This window comes from Mustelus asterias, chromosome 11 (genome assembly GCF_964213995.1).
Source record: "Mustelus asterias chromosome 11, sMusAst1.hap1.1, whole genome shotgun sequence".
In the NCBI taxonomy this organism is placed as follows: domain Eukaryota; kingdom Metazoa; phylum Chordata; class Chondrichthyes; order Carcharhiniformes; family Triakidae; genus Mustelus; species Mustelus asterias.
In genome coordinates, this window is record NC_135811.1 from 2,951,571 (window position 1) to 2,972,682 (window position 21,112).

The 21,112-nt window shown below is 48.2% G+C and overlaps 1 protein-coding gene across 1 annotated transcript in view; it reads left to right on the forward strand.

Moving 5' to 3' along the window:
• LOC144500865 (solute carrier family 2, facilitated glucose transporter member 9-like) overlaps window positions 1-21,112 on the forward strand; it is a 55,201-nt gene that overhangs the window by 20,710 nt on the left and 13,379 nt on the right. Inside the window, exons 5-7 of the mRNA XM_078224338.1 lie at window positions 913-1,106; window positions 8,652-8,762; window positions 17,724-17,825. Of these exons, the coding sequence (XP_078080464.1) occupies window positions 913-1,106; window positions 8,652-8,762; window positions 17,724-17,825 (407 nt within the window). The remainder of the gene's footprint in view (window positions 1-912; window positions 1,107-8,651; window positions 8,763-17,723; window positions 17,826-21,112) is intronic.

The following is a 21,112-nucleotide window of genomic DNA, read 5'->3' on the forward strand; positions in this document are numbered from 1 at the left end:
AAAGAAATTTAGAATGTTTCACAGGAGGGAGTCCCATAACTTTGCCGGTTATTTAATTGCTGGCTATGCAACTGTATGGGGCTTCACTCTGAGGTGGAGTTCTGTACGGTAAGGATACTCTTCCGAGGGCTGTTTCATTCACAGTTTAATAATCCCTCTGTTCCCTCAGTGTTGGGGAGATTCAGCAGCCAGACAGGTCGGGCAGGTCACTGCTGGATTCTACCCAGAAAGAGACAAGGCCCAGGGCCTGGGTTTTAATCGACCCGCCAGGCAGTGAATATTCGGATCGTCTATTTCACACTCCCATGGGGTGAACTGACTGAACCCCCTGATTTCCTCTCTCTCTCCCCCTCCGCCTGAAACTGCCAATAACTCAGCACGGTGGTTATCACTGGGCCTGGGTGGGACTGATGTTATTGCAGGTTCGATGGACTGAATGGCCTCTTTATGTGCTGTAGGGATTCCATTGATTCTATGAATTTTCCTGCGGCTTTTCTGCTGGTGAGCAAGAAAGAGGTAGAAACTGGAGCCCCCGCCCGTACCGCCACAGCCTGGGAACAACGCAGCCAGTCTACAGAGGGCCATAGGAGCTGGACTAGGGCCATTCAGCCCATCTAGCCCATTCAGTGAGATCGTGGCTGATCTGGGTGTGGCCTTAACTCCACTTTCCTGTCTGTTCCCCCCCCCACCCCACCGAGTTGTAAGAGAGCCATGGAGGGGTCAGAGAGGTGAAATAGAGGAAGGTTGTATTTGGGGTGTCATTGGATCAGTGTCTTTGGTAACCTGTGGAGACACACTCCTTAGATGGTGGGATAGTCTAACTGGCTACTGAGCGTTGAAAGAATGGCTGACATCCAGCCCCAGGGAGCCAGGCAGTGGATGTGATGACTAATATCTCGCTCCATCCCTCAGCCCTGACGTGGTATCGGAACAGGTACAGGAGCAATATACAGACGGAGATTGAGGAGATGCAGGAGGAGCAGCGATCCTTGGCCTCCTTGGAAACCATCTCGGTTTTCCAGCTGATAGCTGACCGCTCGGTCCGGTGGCAGCTCGCCTCGGTCATCATCATCAACATTGGCATGCAACTCTCGGGAATAGATGCGGTAAGTGAGAGCGGGAGTGAACGCTCACAGCAGGTCCAGCAATAGGGGAGAGAATAGAGCAAAGAAAGACTTGGTACAGCATCTGGCATGGTCACATTGTCCCAAAGCATTTACGCACAGTGAAGAACATTGTGTAATGCAGGAAGCACCACTGCACAGCAAGATCCCACCAGCAGCAGTGTGATAAACACCAGATCATCTGTTTTAGTGACATTCACTGAGGTATGAATATCCTCCAGGACACTAGGGACAAACCCCCCCTACTCTCCCCCAGATAGTCAGCAAATTGTTTACATTCCCCTGACAGAGGGAAAATGTGGCCTCAATGACACGTCTGACAGTGCAGCACTCCCTCAGTACTGACCCTCTGACAGTGCAGCACTTCCTCAGTACTGACCCTCTGACAGTGCAGCACTGCCTCAGTACTGACCCTCTGACAGTGCGGCACTCCCTCAGTACTGACCCCCTGACAGTGCGGCACTCCCTCAGTACTGACCCTCTGACAGTGCGGCGCTCCCTCAGTACTGACCCTCTGACAGTGCGGCGCTCCCTCAGTACTGACCCTCTGACAGTGCAGCACTCCCTCAGTACTGACCCTCTGACAGTGCGGCACTCCCTCAGTACTGACCCTCTGACAGTGCGGCACCACCCGCTTAGTACTGACCCTCTGACAGTGCGGCACTCCCTCAGTACTGACCCTCTGACAGTGCAGCACTCCCTCAGCACTGATCCTCTGACAGTGCAGCACTCCCTCAGTACTGACCCGCTGACAGTGCAGCACTCCCTCAGTACTGACCCTCTGACAGTACAGCACTCCCTCAGCACTGATCCTCTGACAGTGCAGCACTCCCTCAGTACTGACCCGCTGACAGTGCGGCACTCCCTCAGTACTGACCCTTTGACAGTGCAGCACTCCCTCAGTACTGACCCTCTGACAGTGCGGCACTCCCTCAGTATTGACCCTCTGATAGTGTGGCACTCCCTCAGTACTGACCCTCTGACAGTGCGGCACTCCCTCAGTACTGACCCTCGGACAGTGCGGCACTCCCTCAGCACTGACCCTCTGACAGTGCAGCACTCCCTCAGTACTGACCCTCTGACAGTGCAGCACTCCCTTAGTACTGACCCTCTGACAGTGCAGCACTCCCTCAGTACTGACCCTCTGACAGTGCAGCACTCCCTCAGTACTGACCCTCGGACAGTGCGGCACTCCCTCAGCACTGACCCTCTGACAGTGCAGCACTCCCTCAGTACTGACCCTCTGACAGTGCAGCACTCCCTTAGTACTGACCCTCTGACAGTGCAGCACTCCCTCAGCACTGACCCTCTGACAGTGCAGCACTCCCTCAGTACTGACCCTCTGACAGTGCAGCACTCCCTTAGTACTGACCCTCTGACAGTGCAGCACTCCCTCAGTACTGACCCTCTGACAGTGCAGCACTCCCTTAGTACTGACCCTCTGACAGTGCAGCACTCCCTCAGTACTGACCCTCTGACAGTGCGGCACTCCCTCAGTACTGACCCTCTGACAGTGCGGCACTCCCTCAGTACTGACCCTCTGACAGTGCAGCACTCCCTCAGTACTGACCCTCTGACAGTGCAGCACTCCCTCAGCACTGACCCTCTGACAGTGCGGCACTCCCTCAGTACTGACCCTCTGACAGTGCAACACTCCCTCAGTACTGACCCTCTGACAGTGCAGCACTCCCTCAGTACTGACCCTCTGACAGTGCAGCCCTCCCTCAGTATTGACCCTCTGATAGTGCAGCACTCCCTCGGTACTGACCCTCTGACAGTGTGGCACTCCCTCAGTACTGACCCTCTGACAGTGCAACACTCCCTCAGTACTGACCCTCAGACAGTGCGGCACTCCCTCAGTACTGACCCTCTGACAGTGCAACACTCCCTCAGTACTGACCCTCAGACAGTGCGGCACTCCCTCAGTACTGACCCTCTGACAGTGCAGCTCTCCCTCAGTACTGACCCTCTGACAGTGCAGCACTCCCTCAGTACTGACCCTCTGACAGTGCAGCACTTCCTCAGTACTGACCCTCTGACAGTGCAGCACTGCCTCAGTACTGACCCTCTGACAGTGCGGCACTCCCTCAGTACTGACCCCCTGACAGTGCGGCATTCCCTCAGTACTGACCCTCTGACAGTGCGGCGCTCCCTCAGTACTGACCCTCTGACAGTGCGGCGCTCCCTCAGTACTGACCCTCTGACAGTGCAGCACTCCCTCAGTACTGACCCTCTGACAGTGCGGCACTCCCTCAGTACTGACCCTCTGACAGTGCGGCACCACCCGCTTAGTACTGACCCTCTGACAGTGCGGCACTCCCTCAGTACTGACCCTCTGACAGTGCAGCACTCCCTCAGCACTGATCCTCTGACAGTGCAGCACTCCCTCAGTACTGACTCGCTGACAGTGCAGCACTCCCTCAGTACTGACCCGCTGACAGTGCGGCACTCCCTCAGTACTGACCCTTTGACAGTGCGGCACTCCCTCAGTACTGACCCTCTGACAGTGCGGCACTCCCTCAGTATTGACCCTCTGATAGTGTGGCACTCCCTCAGTACTGACCCTCTGACAGTGCGGCACTCCCTCAGTACTGACCCTCGGACAGTGCGGCACTCCCTCAGCACTGACCCTCTGACAGTGCAGCACTCCCTCAGTACTGACCCTCTGACAGTGCAGCACTCCCTCAGTACTGACCCTCTGACAGTGCAGCACTCCCTCAGTACTGACCCTCTGACAGTGCGGCACTCCCTCAGCACTGACCCTCTGACAGTGCAGCACTCCCTCAGTACTGACCCTCTGACAGTGCAGCACTCCCTCAGTACTGACCCTCTGACAGTGCAGCCCTCCCTCAGTATTGACCCTCTGATAGTGCAGCACTCCCTCGGTACTGACCCTCTGACAGTGTGGCACTCCCTCAGTACTGACCCTCTGACAGTGCAACACTCCCTCAGTACTGACCCTCAGACAGTGCGGCACTCCCTCAGTACTGACCCTCTGACAGTGCAGCACTCCCTCAGTACTGACCCTCTGACAGTGCAGCACTCCCTCAGTACTGACCCTTTGACAGTGCGGCACTCCCTCAGTACTGACCCTCTGACAGTGCAGCACTCCCTCAGTATTGACCCTCTAACAGTGCAGCACTCCCTCAGTACTGACCCTCTGACAGTGCAGCACTCCCTCAGTACTGACCCTCTGACAGTGCCGCACTCCCTCAGTACTGACCCTTTGACAGTGCGGCACTCCCTCAGTACTGACCCTCTGACAGTGCAGCACTCCCTCAGTATTGACCCTCTAACAGTGCAGCACTCCCTCAGTACTGACCCTTTGACAGTGCGGCACTCCCTCAGTATTGACCCTCTGACAGTGTGGCACTCCCTCAGCACTGACCCTCTGACAGTGCGGCACTCCCTCAGTATTGACCCTCTGACAGTGCGGCACTCCCTCAGTATTGACCCTCTAACAGTGCAGCACTCCCTCAGTACTGACCCTTTGACAGTGCGGCACTCCCTCAGTACTGACCCTCTGACAGTGTGGCACTCCCTCAGTACTGACCCTCTGACAGTGCAGCACTCCCTCAGTACTGACCCTCTGACAGTGTGGCACTCCCTCAGTACTGACCCTCTGACAGTGCGGCACTCCCTCAGTATTGACCCTCTGACAGTGCGGCACTCCCTCAGTACTGACCCTCTGACAGTGCGGCACTCCCTCAGTACTGATCCATACTTTCTAATTCAGAAATATATTCTCCACTGAGACACTGACGCAGTATGTAGATAGACCAACAAGAGGCGAGGTACCGGGTAATGAACCAGGCCAGGTGTTAGATTTGGAGGTAAGTGAGCACTTTGGTGACAGTGACCACAATTCGGTTACATTTACCTTAGCAATGGAAAAGAATAGGTATATACCACAGGGCAAGAGTTATAGCTGGGGGAAAGGAAATTATAATGCGATTAGGTGAGATTTAGCTGGTATGGGTTGGGGAAGGAAACTGCAGGGGATGGGCACAATCGTAATGTGGAACTTGTTCAAGGAACAGCTACTACGCGTCCTTGATAAATATGTACCTGTCAGGCAGGGAGGAAGCAGTCGTGTGAAGGAACCGTGGTTTACTAAGGAGGTTGAATCTCTTGTGAAGAGGAAGAAGGAGACTTATGTTAAGATGAGACGTGAAGGCTCAGTTAGGGCACTTGAGAGTTACAAGTTAGCCAGGAAGGACCTAAAGAAAGAGTTAAGAAGAGCCAGGAGGGGACATGAGAAGTCTTTGGCAGGTAGGATCAAGGAAAATCCTAAAGCTTTCTATAAGTATGTCAGGAGTAAAAGAATGACGAGGGTAAGATTAGGGCCAGTCAAGGACAGGAGTAGGAGGTTGTGCGTGGAGTCTGAAGAGATAGGAGAGGCACTAAATGAATATTTTTCGTCGGTATTCACACTGGAGAGGGACAGTGTTGTCGAGGGGAGTACTGAGATGCAGGCTGTTGGACTGGATGGGATTGATGTTCATAAGGAGGAGGTGTTAGCAATTCTGGAAAGGGTAAAAATAGATAAGTCCCCTGGGCCGGATGGGATTTATCCTAGGATTCTCTGGGAGGCGAGAGAGGAGATTGCAGAGCCTTTGGCTTTGATCTTTGTGTCGTCATTGTCTATAGGAACAGTGCCAGAAGACTGGAGGATAGCAAATGTTGTCCCCTTGTTCAAGAAGGGCAGTAGGGACAACCCTGGTAATTATAGACCAGTGAGTCTTACTTCTGTTGTGGGCAAAGTATTGGAAAGGAGTATAACAGATAGGATTTATAATCACCTAGAAAGGAATAATTTGATTAGGGATAGTCAGCACGGTTTTGTGAAGGGTAGGTCGTGCCTCACAAACCTTATTGAGTTCTTTGAGAAGGTGACCAAAGAGGTGGATGAGGGTGAAGCGGTTGATATGGTGTATATGGATTTCAGCAAAGCATTTGAGAAGGTTCCCCATGGTAAGCTTTTGCAGAAAATACGGACACATGGGATTGAGGGTGATTTAGTCGTTTGGATCAGGAATTGGCTAGCTGTAAGAAAACAGAGGGTGGTGGTTGATGGGAAATATTCATCCTGGAGTTCAGTTACTAGTGGTGTACCGCAAGGATCTGTTTTGGGGCCACTGCTGTTTGTCATTTTTATTAATGACCTGGATGAGGGCGTGGAAGGATGGATTAGTAAATTTGCGGATGACACTAAAGTCGGTGGAGTTGTAGACAGTGCGGAGGGAAGTGGCAGGTTACAGAGGGATATAGATAAGCTGCAGAGCTGGGCTGAGAGGTGGCAAATGGAGTTTAATGCGGAAAAGTGTGAGGTGATTCACTTTGGAAGGAGTAACAGGAATACAGAGTACTGGGCTAATGGTAAGATACTTGGTAGTGTGGATGAACAGGAGGATCTGGGTGTCCATGTGCATAGATCCCTGAAAGTTGGCACCCAGGTTGATAGGGTTGTTAAGAAGGCGTACGGTGTGTTAGCTTTTATTGGTAGAGGGATTGAGTTTCGGAGCCAGGAGGTCATGCTGCAACTGTACAAAACTCTGGTGCGGCCGCATTTGGAGTATTGCGTACAGTTCTGGTCGCCGTATTATAGGAAAGATGTGGAAGTGTTGGAAAGGGTGCAGAGGAGATTTACCAGGATGTTGCCTGGTATGGTGGGAAAATCGTATGAGGAAAGGCTGAGGGGCTTGAGGTTGTTTTCGTTAGAGAGAAGAAGGTTAAGAGGTGACTTAATAGAGGCATACAAGATGATCAGAGGATTAGATAGGGTGGATAGTGCGAGCCTTTTTCCTCGGATGGTGTTGGCTAGCACGAGGGGACATAGCTTTAAATTGAGGGGTGAGAGATATAGGACAGATGTTAGAGGTAGGTTCTTTACTCAGAGAGTAGTAAGGGTGTGGAATGCCCTGCCTGCAGCAGTAGTGGACTCGTCAACATTAAGAGCATTCAAATGGTTATTGGACAAACATATGGATGATATTGGAATCATGTAGATTAGATGGGCTTTAGATTGGTTTCACTGGTCGGCACAACATCGAGGGCCGAAGGGCCTGTGCTGCACTGTAATGTTCTATGTTCTACATCTAACTCTAACTAATGAGTTTGATCACAGTGTTTGATGAATAGAGTCAGCATGGTTTTATGAAAGGCCAACCATGGTTGACTAACTTGTTAGAGTTCTTTGAGGATGTAACAAGCAAAGTAGATAATGGGGATCCTGTAGATGTTGTATATCTGGACTTCCAGAAGGCATTTAATAAGGTGCCGCACAATAGGTTAATTCACAAGGTTAGATCACATGGGATTAGGGGTAATTTATTCGCTTGGATAGGTGACTGGCTGATGGACAGAAGACAGAGAGTCGGGATAAATGGTTTTTTTTCTGGATGGCAGGAAGTAACCAGTGGGTGCCACAGAGTTCGTTCCTTGGGCCCCAGCTATTTACAATCTATATTAATGACTTGGATACAGGGATTGAAGGCTCTGTAGCCAAATTTGCAGATTACACAAAAATAGGTGGGACAGTAAGTTGCAATGAAGAAATAAGAACCTTACAAATGGATATCGATAGGTTCAGAGAATGGGCCAAAATGTGGCAAATGGAGTTTAACGTGGATAAGTGTGAGGTCATGCATTTTGGTTGCAAAAATGGGAAGGCGACTTATTATCTAACTGGGGAGAGACTTCAGGGTGCTCTGGTGCAGAGGGATCTGGGTGTCCTCGTTCATGAGTCACAGAAAACTAGCATGCAGGTACAGCAGACAATAAAGAAAGCGAATAGAATGTTGGCATTTATAGCTAAAGGAATAGAATATAAAGGTGAGGAAGTATTGCTGCAACTATACGAGGCATTGGTGAGGCCGCACCTGGAGTATTGTGCACAGTTTTGGTCCCTGTATTTGAGGAAAGATGTAGTGGCATTGGAGGCAGTTCAGAGGAGGTTCACTAGATTGATTCCAGAGATGAAGGGTTTGTCGTATGAAGAGAGATTGAACAGTTTAGGCCGATACTCTCTGGAATTTAGAAGAATGAGGGGAGATCAAATTGAGGTATACAAGATGATAAAAGGTCTGGATAAAGTAGACGTGGAGTGGATGCTTCCTCTTGTGGGGCATTCTAGGACGAGAGGTCAGAGTCTTAGGATAAGAGGCAGCAAATTTAAAACCGAGTTGAGGAGAAACTATTTCTCCCAAAGGGTTGTGAATCTGTGGAATTCGCTCCCCCGAAGTGTGGTGGATGCTGGGATAGTGAGTAAATTTAAGGAGGAGTTGGACAGATTTTTAATTGGTAATGGGTTAAAGGATTATGGGGAGAAGGCAGGAAAATGGGGATGAGGAGCATATCAGCCATGATCGAATGGCGGAGCGGACTTGATGGGCTGAATGGCCTAATTCAGCTCCTATATCGCATGAACCTATGAATACATCAAACTGAGAAACTTCACAGAATATTTCTTCCGGCGCTGTGTTGTGTGATTAGTGTGAGTTATCCATTGAACTGTCTCCCTTCCAGATCTGGTTCTATACAAACAGGATATTTGAAAATTCAGGGATTCCTCGACCATATATCCAGTACACCACAGTGGGGACTGGTGCTATTGAGGTTGTTGCTGGACTGATTGGGGTAAGTCAGCTTTGGAGTTGCTTAAAGACACTAATTGTTATTTTTTTATTTATTAACGGGATGTGGGCGTTGTTGGCTAGGCCAGCGTTTATTGCCCATCCCTAATTGCCCCTGTGTGCTGTTAGGGAGGGAGTTCCAGGATTTTGACCTAGCAACAATGAAGGATGGCGATATATTTCCACGTCAGGGTGGTGAGTGACTTGGAGGGGAACCTCAAGGCTGTGGTGTTCCCAGGAATCTGCTGCTCTTGTCGTTCTAGATGGTCATGGTCTTGGGTTTGGAAGGTGCTGCCTAAGGAGCCTTGGTCAGCTGTTGTCGTGGCTCGGGTAGATGGTACACACTGCTGTCACTATGCGTTAGTGATGGAGAGATTGCATGTTTGTGGATAGGGTGCCAATCAAACGGGGTTTCTTTGTCCTGGATGGTGTCGAGCTTCTCGAGTGTTGTTCCTCACAAGTTCAGCTCACAGAAACAATTCCAACAATTTCTCTCATTCTATAAGCTTCCATTTGCAAATCGGCCAAGGCAGCACTGATCACCGAAAGCAATAACTCAGAGTCGTGAGGCGTGAGATTTGATTCACATTCTGGGCCTTTGGCCCACTTCCTCACATGCTCGCTATTTTTCCATCTCACTTTTCTCCCTTGATTTTACCCTTATTTCTCTTCTCTTTGTCTCCCTCTCTCAAGTTCTCCCCCTTTCTTCTTTTTGTCTCTTTTTCTACATTTCACTCACTGTATTTCTCTTGCTTTCTTGCTCTCTTTATTCTTCTCTCTCTCTCACCCTCTCTCAGTTTTGCTCTCTCCCTCCTCTCTCTATCCCTTTTGCTCTCTCTCACACTCTATCCCTTTTTTTCCCTCCCTCTCTGTTCCTCTTTGCCTCTGTCCATTCCTCTCTCTCTCTCCCTACCCCTTTCCTGCTCATCTTGCTACCTTTTTCTCAAGAATCTTGGCTGGAGTATTTGTTCTTGTTGCTCCTCAGCACATGCTGGGCTTGCAGCAACTTGTGTCTGAGGAATGAATTCTGTGTCTCCCTGACTAACAGTGGAATTTACTCTGTAAGCCGCTCTCTCCTATTTTAAATGGAGCCTGACCCACGCTATATAACACTGAATAAGATTTTTGACAATTAAAGAGACTAATGTTGGTGGTTTTTGGTCCCAGGAGTGAAATTGCTGGGTGCGTTTTGCCTTTAATAAACAGAAAATGGTGTAGATTTGAGAATGAATCCTCTCTTGCAGACTGGGCGAAGGCTCCAGCTCTGTTATACTGGGGCAGTTATAAGACCCTCCTAGAACTGCGGCTAGAACTTTAACCCCAGCCGCACACAGTTACTCACGGAAACTCACAGCGCTGTCACTGATATTGGTCCTGGGTGAGAGAGCCAATGTGACCCAGTGGAACTGGAAGGATTGGTTATAAAATTACAACCATTTGTTAAACTGTCCTGCACTCGTTTACCTTCACCTCCTGTTGGTGGAACTCATTTTGCACAGACTCCAGGAGGTTTGTTAGAAGCACTGTGGTATTTGGGGGATATTTACTGGCAGGATTCAGCCATGCAGGACTCGGTTACCCAGAGACTAGGATTGTTCTCCTACAGCAGACAAAGTTACAGAGAGATTCAACTGACATGTTAGAAATAGAACATAGAACAGTACAGCACAGTACAGGCCCTTCGGCCCTCGATGTTGTGCCGAGCTTTGTCCGAAACCAAAATCAAGCTATTCCCTATCATTCTGGTGTGCTCCATGTGCCTATCCAATAACTGCTTGAAAGTCCCTAAAGCAGGCAGTCTATTCCACACCCCAACCACTCTCTGAGTAAAGAACCTTCCTCGGACATCCTTCCTGTATCTCCCACCATGAACCTTATAGTTATGCCCCCCCCCCCTCCCCCCCGAGTAATAGCTACATCCACCCGAGGAAATAGTCTCTGAATGTCCACTCTATCTATCCCCCTCATCATCATATAAACCTTCATCTTATAAATCATGAGAAAAAATCTGTTTTCATTGCTGGGAAAATCAGTAGGCAGTGGGAACAGATGAGGTGAAGAATCATTTTTGATACAGAATTGTTGTGATCCAGAAGGTTCCACCTGAAAGGGCATTGAAAACAGATTCAATAGGAATGGAGATTTGGAGGAATACTGCAAAAGGGAAGATTTGAAAGGGTTTGGGCAAAGAGCAGAGAGACTAATTGGACAGTTCTTTCAAAGAGCTGGCACAGATTTGATGGGCTCTTGTGCTGTATCTATATCACATTACTAGCCCTACCGAAACTGGGTGGAAAAGGAAGGGTAAAGGAGCTACATTAATTAACTCAGATTTCATCCAACCTTGTTCATCAGGAACACCAGAATGTACTATATCGCAGGCCGATAATGTGGAACCTGAGTGCTAAATGCCATTGGTGTATCCGTTGGCAACGCAGTCCCGGGTATCTGCTATTCTGCATATAAGCCCCGCTGAACCTCTCGATCAGATTCCAGTCTATAACTCAGTATCTGTTATTCTGTATATAAACCACCCCGAACCCCTCGATGAGATTCCAGTCTGTAACTCACTCCCGGGTACTTGTTATTGTATATTTAAACCCCTCTGAACCCCCTCAATTCGGTTCCAGTCTGTAACTCACTCCTGAGTACAGGTTGTTCTGTATATAAACCCCTCCGAACTCTTTGATCAGATTCCAGTCTGTAACTCACTCCCGGGTATCTGTTATTCTATATATAAACCACCCCGAACCCCTCGATTAGATTCCAGTCTGTAACTACACCGGGTACTTGTTATTGTATATTTAAACCGCTCTGAACCCCTCAATTAGGATCCAGTCTGTAACTCACTCCTGGGTACAGGTTATTCTGTATATAAACCCCACCGAACCCCTCGATCAGATTCCAGTCTGTAACTCACTCCCGGGTATCTATTATTCTGCATATAAACCACCCCGAACTCCTCGATTAGATTCCAGTCTATAACTCAGTATCTGTTATTCTATATATAAACCACCCGTGCCCCTCGATTAGATTCCAGTCTGTAACTCACTCCCGGGTATCTGTTATTCTATATATAAACCACCCTGAACTCCTCGATTAGATTCCAGTCTGTAACTCACTCCCGGGTATCTGTTATTCTATATATAAACCACCCGTACCCCTCAATTAGATTCCAGTCTGTAACTCACTCCCGGGTATCTGTTATTCTATATATAAACCCCATCCTGAACCCCTCGATTAGATTCCAGTCTGTAACTCATTTCCGGGAATCTGTTATTCCATATGTAAACCACCCGTACCCCTCGATTAGATTCCAGTCTGTAACTCACTCCCGGGTCTCTGTTATTCTATATATAAACCACCCCGAACCCCTCGATTAGATTTCAGTCTGTAACTCACTCCCGGGACACTGTTATTCCATATATAAACAAACCGAACACTTCGAAAGGCTCACATTCCTGCGCTGACACTGTCTGATTGTACAGAGTGACTCACATTCCTGCGCTGACACTGATTGTACAGAGTGACTCACATTCCTGCGCTGACACTGATTGTACAGAGTGACTCACATTCCTGCGCTGACACTGATTGTACAGAGTGACTCACATTCCTGCACTGACACTGATTGTACAGAGTGACTCACATTCCTGCGCTGACACTGATTGTACAGAGTGACTCACATTCCTGCACTAACACTGATTGTAGAGAGTGACTCACATTCCTGCACTGACACTGATTGTACAGAGTGACTCACATTCCTGCACTGACACTGATTGTACAGAGTGACTCACATTCCTGCACTGACACTGATTGTACAGAGTGACTCACATTCCTGCACTGACACTGATTGTACAGAGTGACTCACATTCCTGCACTGACACTGATTGTACAGAGTGACTCACATTCCTGCACTGACACTGATTGTACAGAGTGACTCACATTCCTGCACTGACACTGATTGTACAGAGTGACTCACATTCCTGCACTGACACTGATTGTACAGAGTGACTCACATTCCTGCGCTGACACTGATTGTACAGAGTGACTCACATTCCTGCACTGACACTGATTGTACAGAGTGACTCACATTCCTGCACTGACACTGTCTGATTGTACAGAGTGACTCACATTCCTGCACTGACACTGATTGTACAGAGTGACTCACATTCCTGCGCTGACACTGATTGTACAGAGTGACTCACATTCCTGCACTGACACTGATTGTACAGAGTGACTCACATTCCTGCACTGATTCTGTCTGATTGTACAGAGTGACTCACATTCCTGCGCTGACACTGATTGTACAGAGTGACTCACATTCCTGCACTGACACTGATTGTACAGAGTGACTCACATTCCTGCGCTGACACTGATTGTACAGAGTGACTCACATTCCTGCACTGACACTGATTGTACAGAGTGACTCACATTCCTGCACTGATTCTGTCTGATTGTACAGAGTGACTCACATTCCTGCGCTGACACTGATTGTACAGAGTGACTCACATTCCTGCACTGACACTGATTGTACAGAGTGACTCACATTCCTGCGCTGACACTGATTGTACAGAGTGACTCACATTCCTGCACTGACACTGTCTGATTGTACAGAGTGACTCACATTCCTGCACTGATTCTGTCTGATTGTACAGAGTGACTCACATTCCTGCACTGACACTGATTGTACAGAGTGACTCACATTCCTGCACTGACACTGTCTGATTGTACAGAGTGACTCACATTCCTGCGCTGACACTGATTGTACAGAGTGACTCACATTCCAGCGCTGACACTGATTGTACAGAGTGACTCACATTCCTGCACTTACACTGTCTGATTGTACAGAGTGACTCACATTCCTGCACTGACACTGATTGTACAGAGTGACTCACATTCCTGCACTGACACTGATTGTACAGAGTGACTCACATTCCTGCGCTGACACTGATTGTACAGAGTGACTCACATTCCAGCGCTGACACTGATTGTAGAGAGTGACTCACATTCCTGCGCTGACACTGATTGTACAGAGTGACTCACATTCCTGCGCTGACACTGATTGTACAGAGTGACTCACATTCCTGCGCTGACACTGATTGTACAGAGTGACTCACATTCCTGCACTGACACTGATTGTACAGAGTGACTCACATTCCAGCACTGACACTGATTGTACAGAGTGACTCACATTCCTGCGCTGACACTGATTGTACAGAGTGACTCACATTCCTGCGCTGACATTGATTGTACAGAGTGACTCACATTCCTGCACTGACACTGATTGTAGAGAGTGACTCACATTCCTGCACTGACACTGATTGTACAGAGTGACTCACATTCCTGCGCTGACATTGATTGTACAGAGTGACTCACATTCCTGCACTGACACTGATTGTACAGAGTGACTCACATTCCTGCACTGACACTGATTGTACAGAGTGACTCACATTCCTGCGCTGACACTGATTGTACAGAGTGACTCACATTCCTGCGCTGACACTGATTGTACAGAGTGACTCACATTCCTGCACTGACACTGATTGTAGAGAGTGACTCACATTCCTGCACTGACACTGATTGTACAGAGTGACTCACATTCCTGCACTGACACTGATTGTACAGAGTGACTCACATTCCTGCACTGACACTGATTGTACAGAGTGACTCACATTCCTGCACTGACACTGATTGTAGAGAGTGACTCACATTCCTGCACTGACACTGATTGTACAGAGTGACTCACATTCCTGCGCTGACACTGTCTGATTGTACAGAGTGACTCACATTCCTGCGCTGACACTGATTGTACAGAGTGACTCACATTCCTGCACTGACACTGATTGTACAGAGTGACTCACATTCCTGCGCTGACACCAATTGTACAGAGTGACTCACATTCCTGCACTGACACTGATTGTAGAGAGTGACTCACATTCCTGCACTGACACTGATTGTACAGAGTGACTCACATTCCTGCACTTACACTGTCTGATTGTACAGAGTGACTCACATTCCTGCACTGACACTGATTGTACAGAGTGACTCACATTCCTGCGCTGACACTGATTGTAGAGAGTGACTCACATTCCTGCGCTGACACTGATTGTAGAGAGTGACTCACATTCCTGCGCTGACACTGATTGTACAGAGTGACTCACATTCCTGCGCTGACATTGATTGTACAGAGTGACTCACATTCCTGCACTGACACTGATTGTACAGAGTGACTCACATTCCTGCACTGACACTGATTGTACAGAGTGACTCACATTCCTGCACTGACACTGATTGTACAGAGTGACTCACATTCCTGCACTGACACTGATTGTACAGAGTGACTCACATTCCTGCGCTGACACTGATTGTACAGAGTGACTCACATTCCTGCGCTGACACTGATTGTACAGAGTGACTCACATTCCTGCGCTGACACTGATTGTACAGAGTGACTCACATTCCTGCACTGACACTGATTGTACAGAGTGACTCACATTCCTGCACTGACACTGTCTGATTGTACAGAGTGACTCACATTCCTGCGCTGACACTGATTGTACAGAGTGACTCACATTCCTGCACTGACACTGATTGTACAGAGTGACTCACATTCCTGCACTGACACTGATTGTACAGAGTGACTCACATTCCTGCACTCATTCTGTCTGATTGTACAGAGTGACTCACATTCCTGCGCTGATTCTGTCTGATTGTACAGAGTGACTCACATTCCTGCGCTGATTCTGTCTGATTGTACAGAGTGACTCACATTCCTGCACTGATTCTGTCTGATTGTACAGAGTGACTCACATTCCTGCGCTGACACTGATTGTACAGAGTGACTCACATTCCTGCACTGATTCTGTCTGATTGTACAGAGTGACTCACATTCCTGCGCTGACACTGATTGTACAGAGTGACTCACATTCCTGCACTGATTCTGTCTGATTGTACAGAGTGACTCACATTCCTGCACTGACACTGATTGTACAGAGTGACTCACATTCCTGCACTGATTCTGTCTGATTGTACAGAGTGACTCACATTCCTGCACTGACACTGATTGTACAGAGTGACTCACATTCCTGCACTGACACTGATTGTACAGAGTGACTCACATTCCTGCACTGACACTGTCTGATTGTACAGAGTGACTCACATTCCTGCACTGATTCTGTCTGATTGTACAGAGTGACTCACATTCCTGCACTGATTCTGTCTGATTGTACAGAGTGACTCACATTCCTGCACTGACACTGATTGTACAGAGTGACTCACATTCCTGCACTGATTCTGTCTGATTGTACAGAGTGACTCACATTCCTGCACTGACACTGATTGTACAGAGTGACTCACATTCCTGCACTGACACTGATTGTACAGAGTGACTCACATTCCTGCACTGACACTGTCTGATTGTACAGAGTGACTCACATTCCTGCACTGATTCTGTCTGATTGTACAGAGTGACTCACATTCCTGCACTGATTCTGTCTGATTGTACAGAGTGACTCACATTCCTGCACTGATTCTGTCTGATTGTACAGAGTGACTCACATTCCTGCACTGATTCTGTCTGATTGTACAGAGTGACTCACATTCCTGCGCTGACACTGATTGTACAGAGTGACTCACATTCCTGCACTGATTCTGTCTGATTGTACAGAGTGACTCACATTCCTGCACTGATTCTGTCTGATTGTACAGAGTGACTCACATTCCTGCACTGACACTGATTGTACAGAGTGACTCACATTTCTGCGCTGACACTGATTGTACAGAGTGACTCACATTCCTGCACTGACACTGATTGTACAGAGTGACTCACATTCCTGCACTGACACTGATTGTACAGAGTGACTCACATTCCTGCACTGACACTGATTGTACAGAGTGACTCACATTCCTGCACTGACACTGTCTGATTGTACAGAGTGACTCACATTCCAGCACTGACACTGATTGTACAGAGTGACTCACATTCCTGCACTGACACTGTCTGATTGTACAGAGTGACTCACATTCCAGCACTGACACTGATTGTACAGAGTGACTCACATTCCTGCACTGACACTGTCTGATTGTACAGAGTGACTCACATTCCTGCACTGATTCTGTCTGATTGTACAGAGTGACTCACATTCCTGCGCTGACACTGTCTGATTGTACAGAGTGACTCACATTCCTGCGCTGACACTGTCTGATTGTACAGAGTGACTCACATTCCTGCACTGATTCTGTCTGATTGTACAGAGTGACTCACATTCCTGCACTGACACTGATTGTACAGAGTGACTCACATTCCTGCACTGATTCTGTCTGATTGTACAGAGTGACTCACATTCCTGCGCTGACACTGTCTGATTGTACAGAGTGACTCACATTCCTGCACTGATTCTGTCTGATTGTACAGAGTGACTCACATTCCTGCACTGACACTGATTGTACAGAGTGACTCACATTCCTGCACTGATTCTGTCTGATTGTACAGAGTGACTCACATTCCTGCACTGATTCTGTCTGATTGTACAGAGTGACTCACATTCCTGCACTGACACTGATTGTACAGAGTGACTCACATTTCTGCGCTGACACTGATTGTACAGAGTGACTCACATTCCTGCACTGACACTGATTGTACAGAGTGACTCACATTCCTGCACTGACACTGATTGTACAGAGTGACTCACATTCCTGCACTGACACTGATTGTACAGAGTGACTCACATTCCTGCACTGACACTGATTGTACAGAGTGACTCACATTTCTGCGCTGACACTGATTGTACAGAGTGACTCACATTCCTGCACTGACACTGATTGTACAGAGTGACTCACATTCCTGCACTGACACTGATTGTACAGAGTGACTCACATTCCTGAGCTGACACTGATTGTACAGAGTGACTCACATTCCTGCGCTGATTCTGTCTGATTGCTTTTCCTGTTCCTTTCTGCACTTCAGAGTTTGACAATCGAGAGAGTGGGGAGGCGTCCGCTGCTGATTGGTGGATTCAGCTTTATGGGATTTTCCTGTGCTGGGATTACGATGTCATTGCTCTTTGAGGTAATTCCTAATTCGCTCGAGTTATACAATGTGATTCATCAGATATTTAATGAACTGGGAGCTCTCTGTAAAAGGCTCACTTGGTGCTCAGACTGCCCACGAGAAAGATGCGAACAGCCAAGAAAGGACTTGCATTTCTAAAGCGCCATTTTCCACTTTCAAGACATTCCAAAGCATTTTACAGCCAATGATGAAATTTCGCTCCAGCTGGAGCATCATGTTTAACTCTGGACACTGCATTTCAGAAAGGATCCAGGAGAGAGTGCAGAGATTTACTAAAATAGCACTCAAGGTGAAAGACTTCAGTTATGTGTGTGTGTGTTGCGTGTGTGTTATGCGTGTGTGTATTATGTGTGTGTGCGTTGTGTGCGTGTGTTGCGTGTGTGTGTTGCGTATGTGTGTTGCGTGTGTGTGTTGCATGTGAGTGTTGCATGTGAGTTTTGCATGTGAGTGTTGCACGTGTGTGTGTTGCGTGTGTGTGTTGTGTGTGTGTGTGTTGTGTGTGTTGCATGTGTGTGTTGCGTGTGTGTGTGTTGCGTGTGTGTGTGGGGTGGGTGGAGAGGACTTAGGAAGAGGAGCTTCTGAGTAAGTGGAGAGTGTTCATAAGACATACAGCAGCATGGTGGCACAGTGGTTAGCACTGCTGCCTCACAGCACCAGGGACCCAGGTTCGATTCTGGCATTGGGTGACTGGGTGGAGTTTGCACATTCTCCCCGTGTCTGCGTGGGTTTCCTCCGGGTGCTCCAATTTCCTCCCACAGTCCAAAGATGTGCGGGTTAGGTGGATTGGCCATGTTAAATTGCCCATTAGTGTCCAAAGATGTGTAGGTTAGGGGGATTAGCGGGGTAAATGTGTGGAGTGACTGGGATAGGGCAGGAAGTGGTCCTGGGTAAGATGCTCTGGAAGAGGGTCAGTGCAGACTCAATGGGCCAAATGGCCTCGTTCTGCACCGTAGGGATTCTACGATAAATAAGACCTGTACATGTGAGGAGTGAGGGAGAGTAATTTAACCTGTCATTAGGGAATATGAAGAACCTGGCTGAGAATATAAGATAATAAAACTTTTACAAAGAAGTTTAAATGCACAGATTTTCATATTTATATTTTATGTAGATCTATAATACACAAACTGTACATCGAGTGTTACTGAGCTGCTTTACTGCTGTTCTGTCATTGCTGGGTATCTGGGGTCATACTCATTTTCCAAGTGTTAAAATGGAGTCATATTGGGCAGTAATTTGGAAAGCTGTTCTCGAACCAGGGAGCAGAGTCTCCGGGGGAAGGAATCTTCCTTCCTCAAGTTTAAGGTGCGAGGGGTAAGGTTTAAAGGAGATGTACGAGGCAAGTCTTTTTACAGGGTGGAGGCGGAGAGATTCTTTCCACTTAGTAAGGAAGTTAAAACTAGAGGACACAGCCTCAAAATAAAGGGGGGTCGGTTTAAGACAGAGTTGAGGAGGAACTTCTTCTCCCAGAGGGTGGTGAATCTCTGGAATTCTCTGCCCACTGAGGTGATGGAGGCTACCTCGCTGAATATGTTTAAAGCGCGGATGGATGGATTCCTGAGCGGTAAGGGAATTAAGGGTTATGGGGATCAGGCGGGTAAGTGGTACTGATCCACGTCAGATCAGCCATGATCTTATTGAATGGCGGGGCAGGCTCGAGGGGCTAGATGGCCTACTCCTGCTCCTATTTCTTATGTTCTTATGTTCTTACACAGATGGTGGTGGGTGCCTGGAACTCGCTGCAGGGGGAGGTAGCGGAAGCAGATGAGTTCTAAGGGGCGTCTGGACAAATACATGAATAGGATGGGAATGGAGGGATATGGCCCCCGGAAGGGTAGGGGGTTTTAGTTCAGTTGGGCAGCATGGTCGGTGCAGGCTTGGAGGGCCAAAGGGCCTGTTCCTGTTCTGTAATTTTCTTTGTTCTTTGTTCTAATTCAGCTGGCGAGGCTTTTCACCCTGGGGTTGGTGGATGCTGATTGGATGACGATATTCCATGAGATCAATAGGTTTCTGGATTGTGAGACAGTCGGGGATCCAGTGGGAAAGTGGATTTGGGTTGGAGTATCAGCCATGATCTTACTGAATGGAGGAATGGGTTAGAGGATCCAAGTGACACACTCTGCTGTGGCCAGGATTCTCCCAAAACAAAACTGAGTGCCCAACGGGCGGGGAAAAGGGGAGTATTCCCAGCCTGTCTTTTAGGCGTACTTACCGGAATGAATCTCTGACACAATGCAGAGTCCCTCAGCGTGATTCACGCTGTGAAGTGGTGGGTGGGGCCTATTCCTGCCCCTAATCTCTACCACCTAGCAGTACAAGGGCAGCAAAAGCATAGGAACACCAGCACCATGTATATCCTCCAAGCCTCTCATCATCCTGACTTAGAAATATATTGCCATTGCTGAACTGTCACTGGGTCAAAATACTGGAACTCCCTTTCTAACAGCATGATGGGTGTGCCTACACCACATGGGTTGAAGTGGATCAAGGAGGCAGCTCACCACCACCACCTTCTCAAAAGGCAATTAGGGATGGGAGATAAATGATAGTCTGGCCAGCGCATCAAAGAACAAAGAACAGTACAGCACAGGAAACAGGCCCTTCGGCCCTCCAAGCCTGTGCCGCTCATTGGTCCAACAAGACCAATCCTTTGTATCCCTCCATTCCCAGACTGCTCATGTGACTATCCAGGTAAGTCTTAAACGATGTCAGCGTGTCTGCCTCTACCACCCTACTTGGCAGCGTATTCCAGGCCCCCACCACTCTCTGTGTAAAATACGTCCCTCTGATATCTGAGTTATACTTCGCCCCTCTCACCTTGAGCCCGTGACCCCTCGTGATCGTCACCTCCGACCTGGGAAAAAGCTTCCCACTGTTCACCCTATCTATACCCTTCATAATCTTGTACGGCTCTATTAGGTCTCCCCTCATTCTCCGTCTTTCCAGGGAGAACAAGCCCAGTTTACCCAATCTCTCCTCATAGCCAAGACCCTCCATACCAGGCAACATCCTGGTTAACCTCCTCTGTACTCTCTCTAAAGCCTCCACGTCCTTCTGGTAGTGCGGCGACCAGAACTGGACGCAGTACTCCAGCATCCATATCAAATGAACAATTTTTTAAAAACTACCCCTTTGGCCAAGCTTTGGGTCACCTGACCTAATATCTCTTGTGTGATTTGGTGTCACGGTTAGTAAGAAAGATTGTGTCTGCATTTTATTTATTTATGTTTCAGTTAAATTTGGCTTAAAAATCGGAGGTTTTTTTCAAAACAGGGAGTAGGCCC